General features: G+C 40.8%; 1 protein-coding gene across 4 annotated transcripts in view; it reads left to right on the top strand.

Moving 5' to 3' along the window:
• The window catches only part of TNRC6B (trinucleotide repeat containing adaptor 6B), a 284827-nt gene that overhangs the window by 200554 nt on the left and 71475 nt on the right, over positions 1 to 12798 (top strand). For all 4 annotated transcript variants that reach the window (XM_030815502.1, XM_030815503.1, XM_030815505.1 and 1 more), the window contains 2 exons: positions 2047 to 2134; positions 7534 to 7555. In XM_030815502.1, the coding sequence (XP_030671362.1) occupies positions 2047 to 2134; positions 7534 to 7555 (110 nt within the window). The remainder of the gene's footprint in view (positions 1 to 2046; positions 2135 to 7533; positions 7556 to 12798) is intronic.

Below are 12798 nucleotides of genomic sequence, written 5' to 3'. Positions count from 1 at the left end.
AATAATTTTGGATTTAGAAAAAAATGACAACCTAATATTTTTTTTTGTAAACACCAAATCTTTAAACAGGAAATATTCAGGCTGTGGTTGCTACTTTTCTGTAGTTGGTTTCACTGTAAAATGTGGAAGCCAAGTTACAGCAACGTGGGCATGAGGAACCCCATCCGCTCCTTCTACTTGCAGCCAGAGGAAGCAAAAGGCTTTTAGAGCCAAATATAACAGGATCTGTGGCCAGCCTGCCTGAGACAGTCAACATCCATCTTACCAGTGTTTGTAAATCCATTTTCTTAAAGGAGGGCACTGCTGCTGCAGGTGGATTTTCTCCGTGTGTTTCACACCTAGACAGAGGCACACAATCTGACTCCAAAGAAATCCAGCATAAGACCTAAGGAAATTTCAGTAAAATCTCCTCCTTGGTTGTGTGGATTTTGCGTATTAGGCTTTTATATCTTTATACCCAGAGGTACAGAAGGAGAAAGGCTAATATTTGAAGGCGGACAAGTCAGTGACAACATGTAGGTAAAAAAATTTTTTAAGTCTTTTTTTTTCTATAAATAAAACATTGTGTATTCACGAGAGCCCACCTCAGTTTTCATCCATGGTTCCTTTTGTATAGTTTCAGTATGTTAAACTAGATCTCTGCTTCCCAAACTTGAGTCCTTCAGGAACCATCTTTATGATTTTGCCGTGTTTGCAAACCTGTTATTCACTTAACCTTTAATTTGACTCACTTGTAACTCGGCCTTATTCTAGGTGATATCTGTGAAACCATGGATTTGTTATCTTTGGTATTGTGAGGACCTGGGAACTAGATCTTTAAGTCTCCTTCCAGCAATGAAATTCCATAAGCATAGAGTCTGGGGTTTCCGACTGTGAGCTTTGAAGTTACTGCAGTTGGTTGAGTGTATGTTTTTTCCCAGTTGATACATAGAGTGAAAGTTGACAGCATTCCAATAAATGTTACTTTTCAAATGTGTGCTGTAAATTGCAGTCTCTTAATTTCTTCAGATTCAGCACATTTCTCCAACTAGAATGTTTATGATTGTATATCACTTTTATTCTAATTCAGTGGAGCAAAACCTTGTTGTCTTAATTCATGTGTACAGGAAGATGTAGTAGTGAATTCACCCAATAGGAAATACATTTATTCATTCATTTATTTATTTATTTATTTATTTTTGAGGCAGAGTCTGGCTCTCTTGACCTGGCTGGAGTGCAATGGTGCTATCTTGGCTCACTCCAACCTCTGCTTCCCGGGTTCCAGTGATTCTCCTGCCTCAGCCTCCCGAGTAGCTGGGACTACAGGAGCATGCCACCATGCCCGGCTAATTTTTGTATTTTTAGTAGAGATGGGGTTTCACTATGTTGACCAGGCTGGTCTCAAACTCCTGACCTCAAGTGATCTGTCCGCCTCAGCCTCCCAGAGTGCTGGGATTACAGGCATAAACTACCACGCCTGTCCTGGAATACATTGATTTATAGGACACTCAGTGCCTGCCTTAAAAAACACAAATAGAAAATATATAAAACATATAGTATTAATACATATAGAGAAAAAATGTAGAATACAGAACATAGAGCTTTATGTTCACCACTCTGAAGATGTCATGGGAAAACACCTAATTTATGATAAATACATACCATAATTGAGTTAATACATTCTGCATCATCTCTGAGGAATACTGCCCAGAAGTCATCTGGATATTGTCATATTCAAATCAGGTCCTTTGCTGAGTGGAAATATATTAATCGTGTGTGTGTGTTTGTGTGTGTATTCTTTTAGGTAGATATTATAAAAGCTTACCTTAATAGGCTTCTTTGAAACTAAACTTAATGTCATGTTTTACAAAAGGGGTGACAAACCAAGATGTGGGAATAATTAAATGTGAGTTTTATGGATCCTTTTGATTTAAATGAAATACTGGGTTCTATTCAGTCACAGAGATGAAATGTCGTCTTGCCCACCACTTACAAGCATTCAATTTACTGCGGAAATGGGTTGTGAATATAGATGTATAACCTTCTGTTATGATGTTACTTTAACAGAGAGAAGGAGCAAGAAAGGGAAGAACAGTTAATGGAAGACAAGAAAAGGAAGAAAGAGGATAAAAAGAAAAAAGAAGCCACTCAGAAGGTGAGTTTAATCAGTTAAGTCTGTCTTTATATCTGCTAGGCATCCAGCATCCAGAAGAAGAAACTGTCTTGGCTTGAATACCCGATATCCTTTTTTTTTTTTTTTTTGCCTGAGATGGAGTCTTGCTCTGTCACCCAGGCTGGAGTGCAGTGGCATGATCTTGGCTCACTGCAACCTCCGCCTCCCAGGTTTAAGCGATGCTCCTCTCTCAGCCTCCTGAGTAGCTGGGATTACAGGTGCACGCCACCACGCCCGGCTAATTTTTGTATTTTTAGTAGAGATGGGGTTTCTCCATGTTGGCCAGGCTGGTCTCAAATTCCTGTCCTCGTGATCCGCCCACCTTGGCCCCCCAAAGTGCTGAGATTACAGGTATGAGCCACTGCATCTGGCCTGAATACCTGATATCTCAATAATGGTACTTGAGACATTTGTTTACTTAAAAGTTTTTATATTTGGAAGTGGGAGAAAGTTCAAGGTCTGCATTTGTTACCATAAAGTAGATGTTAAATAATGCTATGGCTGATTTTTTGAAAACAGCAGTAAACAGGATTAGAAAGGCAAGAGAGTTTTCAAGCTCTCACCTCTTGTTGTATTTCCTTATTTGTATATTAATTTAATCTATATTTTCTTTTTTTTTTTTTTTTTTTTTTTTTTGAGACAGAGTCTCACTCTGTTGCCCAGGCTGGAGTGCAGTGGCGCAATCTCGGCTCACTGCAAGCTCCGCCTCCCAGGTTCACGCCATTCTCCTGCCTCAGCCTCTCCGAGTAGCTGGGACTACAGGCACCCGCCACCACGCCTGGCTAATTTTTTGTATTTTTTAGTAGAGATGGGGTTTCACTGTGGTCTCGATCTCCTGACCTCGTGATCCGCCCACCTCGGCCTTCCAAAGTGCTGGGATTACAAGCGTGAGCCACCGCACCCGGCCATTCTATATTTTCTTAAGCAAGCCTATTGAATAACTTTTAAAAACTGGCTGGAGGTTTGCTCCAGTGTTCCTTTGTTCCACCCATGGTGCGGTTGTCTAGATGAGTCTACCTTTGGAGAATTAGAAGTAGAAACCCCTCTCGGAAAGGATCTAGTGAGCCCATGTAGTGTTTTGGAGGATATGGCATTGTGTGGCTTTGAGGAATTGCTTAGAGAAAACAGGAGATGCTGAAAGAAAAAAGGCAAAGGGCCGACGGCTGTCGCCTGTCAGGTCTCAGGTGAGCAGTTTGTCTGGCACAGTTGTCCAAGGCAGAGTGGTTAGAATGCACCTTCCCTCCCTGTTTGCCTCAGAGCATGCCCGTCTGCCCTGTCCGTTGTCTGATCTTACCTGTTTCCCCACCTTACCATTCTTTTTTGCATCTCTTAACTTGGGCTCTGGCTCAGCAGGGGTTGCTTTGGTGCCTTTTTTGGAGGTAAGGTGATTTTCTGTCAGGTATTGTTACTGCTATGTAAAGCATTTGGGAAGCAGGGCCTACTGTGGGACAGGTTTGAGGGTCCCTGCCCTGGTGCTAGTTATTGAAGCTAAGTTTAGGGAGAAAGAAACCGTGACAAGGTTCAGAGGAAACTCTAGATTTAGAACAGAGTCAAGGCAGTCACACACCAGCCAGTGTAACACTGCACGTTTTTCCAGCATTATTGGATATAGCGTTTCTCATAACTCAGTTTTTTGAATTATTGAAATAATAATGTGTATCAGCATAAGAAAAATTCTGAAAATAGTTTCTGAATTGGATTGCATATGTCCCTGCCGTGTTAAATATATGAAATGTAATTTTATCTTTTCTTATGACTTAATTAAAAGGAACATTCATTATTATTTGGTGCTATAATAGACCACTGTGCTCTTTAAGATTTTGTCTGCTCTTAATTGTGTTTGTCTCTATTAATAGTGGTAAATTCTCCATCACATCTTCGTGCGGTCAGGGTACCTGCTTCTAATGTGTTGCTTCTCACCTGAATTTGTTAGAATTGCCTAAAATTCTGGAGTGAAAAGTCTGAATAAAGAAGCCAGATTGCCTGGTGTGGTGGCTCACGCCTGTAATCCCAACACTTTGGGAGGCCAAGGCAGGCGGGATCACTTGAGTCCAGGAGTTCGAGACCAGCCTTGCCAACATGAAAACCCCATCTCTACCAAAAAAAATCCAAAAATTTAGCCGAGTGTGGTGGTGCACACCTGTGGTCCCAGCTACTTTGGAAGCTGAGGTAGCAGGATCACTTGAGCCCAGGAGGCGGAGGTTGCATTGAGTGGAGATTGTACCACTGCACCCCAGCCTGGGTGACAGAGTGAGATATTGTGTCTAGAAAAAAAAAAAATCACAGAAGTTAGATAACAACGCAGAGATGTTTTTGTACTTTCCTTTGGGTCCATGGCCACATGCCCTTTCACTGAGGTTGCAGTATGCAGGTCCACCAGCTGTGGGTGTTTGTAGCATTGCTCCTGTGGTTTCTGGGCTCTTGTCCCTGTGCCTCGCACACATTGCACCCTCCACCTCCAACTGGAGGGATGTGAGATTAAACCTCGTGAAAGTTTTCTTTCCTTAGGGCACTCACACATTTCATCTACTAAGTTGGTACAAAAATCGAATTTTGCAGTCTATAGAAATGAGTGATTAATAGGCTGGGTACCAAGGAACTTGAGCAAAGGCTGTTAACAAGAGGATGCCAAACAGAGTGATTTAGAGAGTATATATTCCTTCTTCATTTTTAACATATATAACAGTGTTTTCTTAAACTACAAATATCAATATCTAAAATGATTAATAAAATATGCCTCTGTAAACTTTCATTGGATTCCACAAAGAAAAGTGATTTAAAATAAAGATGGTGTGAATGTACTTGAGAGTGAATGAGATTATTTATGCGGAGAATGTAGTTTATGTAGCTGGACAATCTCTCCCGTGTGCTTTCATCTGCATTAAGAAGTGGTGAAGAAGTGATGGCAAAGGGGAAAATCACCGTAAATTTTTAAGTGATTAATTTTATGAACAGTAAAAATTCTATCGTTTTTGCTCAAAAATGTTCCAGATCAGCTTGACACAGAATCTAGGCTGACGCAGGCTGATGCGTGGCCTTTGATCTTGTTTTATTATACTGAACCATTGCATAATTTCAGAATTAAATTCTGATTTAGCAGTTTTAAGGAGAGCACAAAGCTTACCATGTGATTATCTTCGTGGTTTCCAACCTTATTGTAGAGACAACGCCTCAGCTAGGAGCCATAAAATGTGCTATGATGCAAAGAATCGTGGAGAACGTGCCAGAGGTCTATCATGTGGTCAGTGGTTCATTCATTCGGTCCGCAAACATTTGTGGTGCCTCTTCTAAGGGCTTCCACATCTTTCCTGCTGCTTTCCCCAGCGCTTTATGACCACCTCTTTGTGTCCATCTTCACTGTTAGACTGACTGTAACTTTCTTGGTTTTATTCGTATTTGTATGGCCAGTAACTAGGGCAGTGCCTGGTGCAGGATAATCACTCAGAAATTGTTTAATAAGTGAATGGTCAAGAATGAAGGTGGAAACATAATTTTCTTGAAGAATTGACACTTACTTAAAGCTAAAACTAAATTACCTCCACACAGAAATTAAGCATGAGCCTTTTCTAGTGTTCATTGGTTGTAGCAGTTGGCTCTTCCCTGGAGCCATCACTGAGTAAACTGTTAGATACCCATTCATGAGAGAGGTGTCAAAGAAGGGTTCCATTCACATTCATTTAGGCTGATGCTGCTAAAGGAGCATTGTTTAGCATCAGCAGAACACATGCCTTGATCATCCAGCTTTTCGCCGTCTGGGGGACAGCTTTTAACAGAACCCACATGATAAAACATATTTGACATTATTTGGGTTTGTTGCTTACAATGGGAAGGCACTGACTTCCTGTATAACTGATTTTCAAAATGGCATTCTAAGAAATAGTTACAATGATATAAAACCTAAATTGCCTTTGGGAATTGGTATGTGGCTGCATGTCGTTCATTCTTGGATAAGTGAAGATATAGAAAAATTATACAAGAGTATTTTCAGTAGAATTGAGCTCTGTAGCAGTACTGGGAAACATTCATTTTTAAGATGCTGGATTCCACAAATTCACTGTAATAGAATTAGCTTGTCATTTAACACGGGAATGTAGAAAACACACCAGGAAGTTCTACAGGCGGATCCTTTAACTCTTATTTAGAGTCTGATGGTGTGCTGGGATCCATCGCAAGGTGGGCTGGTCAGCTACAGGACCTTCCTTCCAGGGATGATTGTGTTTTCGTGAACCCCCATGGCTGTAATCCAGTATGATTACCAGCCACAAATCATCAAACTTCTTCTTTGCTATATGAATATTTTTATTACAAAAGTCAGATAACCAAATAAAATGCTTTAAAAGATTAACAGTTGGGAAAATGGGTCAGAATCACCCATGATCTCAAAAATTTAATGTAACCTCTATTGGAATGATGGCATAGTTCCTTCTGGATGTTTTGCTTGTGCATCACCTTTGTGGTTTTATTGTTGTAAATTAGATGCCCTCCTTTATTTTCCCCTCTTAAAAATATCAAAAGCAGTTTTCTATAAGGCTCCTAATCATCATTTCCAAACTCTCTGAAGTCCATTACTATATTCAGCCTGTCCAACCTTCTAGGTTAATCATTTCCATAGACGTATTAGTTACTATATAAAGAAATACTTTCTTTTTTTAACAAAGCAGCCTTGATTTGTCCAGAATTTACATATTTCAATCTTACTGCTGTACTTCATGCTATTTTATATAAATGTTGATAATAACAGCAAACATTTATTGAGCACTGCATAGCATATCTGATTTAATCCTTACAGCTGTCCTTTGCAGGATTTATACTATTATTATCTCCATTCAATAGATAATAGAAAACTGGGGGTCTCATAGCCAGAAAGTGACAAGGTTTGGTTTTGAATCCTGCTTTCCGATCATGATGTCTGATGCCTCTGATGATGAGTCCGTGAGGTTTTGCTTTTAGATTTGAGATCAAGTGTTTGTGTCTATACTGATAGGGGAATCTTTTTGTGTCTATGGCTAATTTAGTTTCTGGGCCACATTCATGTGATTTTTCTCTAGTCATGGCATTCAAAATGCAAGTAGCATTCTCAGTACAGGGACCTCATCGTATAATGAGTGGAATGCTTTTTTTTTTTTTTTTTTTTTTTTTTTTTTTTTTTTTTTTAAGTTTTACTATTCTTCCTAATGGTGGTCATGTAAATTATAGCTGGACATATGGCCAGAGTCTCTGGAAGAATGTCTGAACTGACTCCCAGATCCTTTTTCTGGATTTCAGCTATGCCTATGTGCCTGACAGCTTGGATTACTTGAGTTATCAGACTAAAGTAGTCTGAAAATACAGTAGTGAATTAAAAAGCAAATCTCATTTACTTTTATCTGTTTACTTTGCAGGTCACGGAACAAAAAACCAAAGGTAAGATTTTTTTTTTCTTTTTAAATTATGTAGAACCTTTTGTGTTTAGCTTTTACACTGTTGCTGACTCAGCCTCCAATCCACTGAAAAGAGAGTGGGCGTAGAGTAATTAAGGTGGGCTGTTCGCAGTCACTGAGGAGCAGTAATGACAAATTGAAAATACTTGTATGGGTGTTTCTAGTTGGCCTTAAATTTTTTAGGAGTCAAAAGAGTAAATACCTTGTTTTAAAAAGTATATGGGTCATGGCTGGGCACAGTGGCTTATGCCTGTAATCCCAGCACTTTGGGAGGCTGGATCACCTGAGGTCAGGAGTTTGAGACCAACCTGGCCAACATGACTGAGACTCCATCTCTACTAAAAATAAAAAATTAGCCGGACATGGTGGCTCATGCTTGTAGTCCCAGCTCCTTGGGAGGCTGAGGCATGAGAATCGCTTGAACCTGGGAGGCAAAGGTTGCAGTGAGCTGAGATCATGCCCACTACACTCCAGCCTGGGCAACAAAGCGAGCCTCTATCTCAAAAAAAAAAAAAAAAAAAAAAAAAAAAAAAAAAAAAAAGTTTATGGGTCATGATTTTGAACTGAACCTTTTCAAAACTTTTTTTTAAGAATAATAGCAAAAAACAAACAACAGCTTTTAATTTACAGATGGGAGTTACAACGGTTTGTCCACCACTTTGACCCATGGCATACATTGAGTCTGATAATGGAATATTGCACCTAGGATGTTTACTCTACCTTCTAAGCTAAAACTTGGAATATGGTTTTTTAAAAGATAATACATTTTGAGTAGCTTAACTCTGCTAAAAAATAGTGGCATGTTGTAAACAGAAGCAGGTGCCCCTTGGGTCATTCTCAATCTAATAGTCCATGTTGTTTTGGCTTCTTGCTCGCCTGTTAATTTTGATCATGTAGTTTTGTCTGGTGATTGTCACACTTTTGTTCATTTCCCCTTCAGAATGAGAGAATTCTTTGAGATAGCTCCTCTCCTTGCCCACTTAAATATGTGTTTCTCAATTAAGTATGCATAAGAATCATTTGCATAAAATCGTCAAAATACACAGTCCCAGGCCATGGCCCTAGCAGATGTATTTTGAAAAGCTCTGCAGGTGACCCCAGTACATGTCCCTAGTTGAGAATCACTGCCTTAGATGAAGGGAATTAGATGGGACTATGATGACTTGGAGGAGGACAGGGGTGATGGAGGGGTCAAGGCTTGATGGGAGGCCCTGTAATGATTGGTTTCTTCATTGTTTTGTTTTGTTTTGTTGGACTACCAGACCAAAGCCTGTCACACAATGATGAAAGAGTAATAAGACAGTGCTAATTTCTTAGGAAACTTAGTTATGGAAAATAAATTCTCATATGACTAGACGTTACTATAATTTCTAACCAAAAGATATTTCAAAGGAGAATGTAGTCCGGGAGTTTGTAGTGATGTGTAAAAGAAACCATAATTATTAGTTATAATTAATTGGTTACAGAGAATAGTATCTGCCCTTGTACATTTCCTCAGTTTCAGCCCACAAGTAGGCTTTATTTTGGAAGGATCTTTGTAAATTACTTGCTTGAAATATAAATGATACTTTATCATAGAAATAGTGTTACCCATACTGGTACAGTGCCCATACTTTCTAAACCAACATACTTTCTAGAAAAGGATTTGGGCACTTAAGTATTTATATTTGTAGGGCTTTTTGATGATTTATGGAGACAACAGATGAGAAAATTGGCTTTCTTTCCTGGACAGTCTAGACTCTGATTGCTGGAATGTGGTGGTTGGGTTCCTAGGCCTGGCCACAAGACTGATGCTTGCAAAGCCAAGTGTTAGTTGTGCTATAGAACTGAGCTGCTCTGTATGGTAAGTGGTGTTGGGAAACAGAAAATCTGTTAGGCATCTTTTCTTTTTTTTTTTTTTCTGGAGGCAGAGTCTCGCTCTGTCACCCAGGTGATCTCAGCTCACTGCAAGCTCCGCCTCCTGGGTTCACGCCATTCTCCTGCTTCAGCCTCCTGAGTGGCTGGGACTACAGGCGCCCGCCACCACACCCGGCTAATTTTTTTTTTTTTTTTTTGTATTTTTAGTAGAGACAGGGTGTCACCGTGTTAGCCAGGATGGTCTCGATCTCCTGACCTCGTGATCCACCCGCCTCGGCCTCCCAAAATGCTGGGATTACAGGCGTGAGCTGCCGCACCCAGCCTAGGCATCTTTTCTTATAGAAAAAAATTTGGGAGGGGTACCAGACCTATTCTCAAACACATTCTTCTTTCCTCTACCAGTCTTAAAAATCAAACTTTCCTTTCTACTCACCACCAAATTTTTTTTTTTTCCAATTGGGGGTATTCTCATACCTACTGTGTAATGAAATACAGTTTCACAGTCTCCCTACTCTCCCTACCTCCCACCCCTCCAATCAAAAGATAACATAAAATAATCCTAAAGGGAGATGAGAGGCCATTTCAGTCTCCTAAGGGATTTAATTGTTAGATAGCAAGTAAAAATACCAGTTGTCCCTGGGGTATGTTAAGACTGTAAACAGAGTGAGGGCCTGACCTTTCTATTGTTGGGTCTAGGTTTACAGCCACATCTTCATCTTTATTCCCAGTAAGCCCACCTTGGTATTCTAAATCTCCTTCTTCTTCTCTTATCTCAGCTGACATATCTGGGGGGACATGTTCCTTTTCCCAAAGATGGTGTCTTCCTCAGGCAATCTCCCCTTCACTCTGAATCTACCCATCTTTCCCCAACAGTTGCTAGAAGCACAAAGAAAAGACTGTTGGTGCCAAGTCTCTGGTTGTGTAGAGGACTGAAGTGAGATTTTTCTGTATTTCAGAGTAGTAGTGTATTCATTACATATTCTTCCTGTATTCTCCACCATTAAAAAACAATGGTGAGAATTCTGCGAGGAATAGGATAGAGATTTCAAGTGGAGGTTGTGTGAAGACATAGGCTAGAGCTGGCTTGCTACCAGGTATCAAATAATAGAAAGCACTTAAGGTAGAAGCTAATATCCTCCTTCGTTGGATTTTAGAGTAGAACTGGAAGAGTTTGATGGATTGATGTAATCGTTCGGATTTAACAGGGATGAAGTTTAGGATTAAGTTTATGATTAAAAAGCCCAATTGCATAGACTATGTAATGGAGGAGGTTGGACATAGAAATTGAGCCTTGTTAAAAAGATGTTAGGGGCCAGGCACCGTGGCACAGGCCTGTAATCCCAGCTACTCGGGAGGCTGAGACAGGAGGACTGCTTGAGCCCAGAAGTTCAAGGCTGCAGTGAGCCATAATTATGCCACTGTACTCCAGCCCGGGCAACGGAGCAAGACCTTGTCTCAATTAAAAACAAAAAAAAAAGATGTTAGAGTGATGGCTGGCTTTAATGAGAGTTTATCAGCATAAGATGACCTTAAACTGCATTAAGAGTATGAGCACGGTGGCTCACGCCTGTAATGCCAACACTTTGGGAGGCCAAGGCAGGCAGATCACAAGGTCAGGAGATTGAGACTTTCCTGGCTAACACAATGAAACCCCATCTCTACTAAAAATACAAAAAATTAGCCAGGTGTGGTGGCATGTGCCTGTAGTCGCAACTACTCAGGAAGCTGAGGCAGGAGAATTGCTTGAACCTGGGAGGCGGAGGTTGCAGTGAGCCAAGATCATGCCATTGCACTCCAGCTGGGACAACAGAGCGAGACTCTGTCTCAAAAAAAAAACTAAAACAAAACAAAAAAAATCTGCATTAATAGACATACAGTATCCAGGAAGGGATTTACACTTCCTGCACCACACTATGAAAAGGAACAGAGAGCAACCTCCATGGACCATGTGGAGTTCGGGCCAGATTGGGCAAGGAATTTGTCAACTCAGGAAGGTTTAAACACCTGGGCTCGTTGAGCAACCAGGGAAAGGCTTCCTGCTTGGGGAACCTCAGGTAACTGTCTTCAAAAATTTGAAGGGCTCTAGTGCCTGACACTTAACAGTTCCTTGGTAATTATCTGTCAGATATTTTGTTCAGTGAAACTTACTCTTCAAATAGCACCAATGGTGAGTCAAAGCCAACAGGGAAAAGCTTCTAGCTCAGTAGAAGTTAAATTTTTTAGGTGTTGTCCTTTACCACTGGGACACAGCTGAGAGCAGCACCTTCTCCATCAGCATAGCTGGGGTTATGGGCCATCGCAGGACATTGGCTACCACTCTTTGTTTTGAGCCTATTTCAGAAGGCATAGTACAGTGAGTACAGGGTAACCTTGAGTCTACTCTCATTTTTTAATATTGGAGGGGTCCCCCCATTAAATAATTTATAAACTACTTACAGCACCCCTCACACCCTGTAGAAACACTTGTGTGTTCTAACATAGTGATGGGGAGCCACTTGTTCAGAGATGGAACTGGCTGCCTCTAAGAGAGTGAATGCATATGAGGTATTACAAGACATGTGGCTCCGATAAATTGGCACGAAAATAGTCCAAATAGGAGGTAATGACGACTTGAACCTGATTAGGAGCCCAGGTGTTTAAACCTTCCTGAGTTGACAAATTCCTTGCCCAATCTGGCCCGAACTCTACATGGTCCCTGGAGGTTGCTCTCTGTTCCTTTTCATAGTGTGGTGCAGGAAGTGTAAATCTCTTCCTGGATACTGTATGTCTATTAATGCAGATATTTTTGGTTTTGTTTTTGTTTGTTTTTTGAGGCAGAGTCTCGCTCTGTTGCCCCAGCTGGAGTGCAATGGCATGATCTTGGCTCACTGCAACCTCCGCCTCCCAGGTTCAAGCGATTCTCCTGCCTCAGCTTCCTGAGTAGTTGGGACTACAGGCACATGCCACCACACCTGGCTAATTTTTTGTATTTTTAGTAGAGACGGGGTTTCACTGTGTTAGCCAGGAATTGAGAGAGGCTTTAGTTTAACTTTATGTTGATTGGATAATGATATGTGGGTGGGGGAGCATTGAGAAGTCTAAGATACCAGGCAGGTTTCTGACTTGAGCAGCTGGTTGGGGGATAAGTCCATTCTTCAAGGGTGAAGAAATGAGATTGGGGCTAGGAAACAAGTTTGAGAGGAAGGGAAAGATGATAAGTGGTAGTTAAAGCCGGAGCATGGAAGAGTTTGTACTCAAGGAACTGAAATGTGGAAAGGGTGCAGGCCCTATCGTCACATTGATTTTGTTTTGTTTTGTTTTGTTTTTAAGCCACTACTTATGGCCAAATTCATTTGCCATTCTCCAGTCAAAAGCCAGGGTTGCCATTAT

This window comes from Nomascus leucogenys, chromosome 7b, assembly GCF_006542625.1.
Source record: "Nomascus leucogenys isolate Asia chromosome 7b, Asia_NLE_v1, whole genome shotgun sequence".
NCBI classification, from domain to species: Eukaryota; Metazoa; Chordata; class Mammalia; order Primates; family Hylobatidae; genus Nomascus; species Nomascus leucogenys.
Note: the sequence above shows the minus strand (reverse complement) of the source record. Positions and strands in the feature narration are given on the sequence as shown.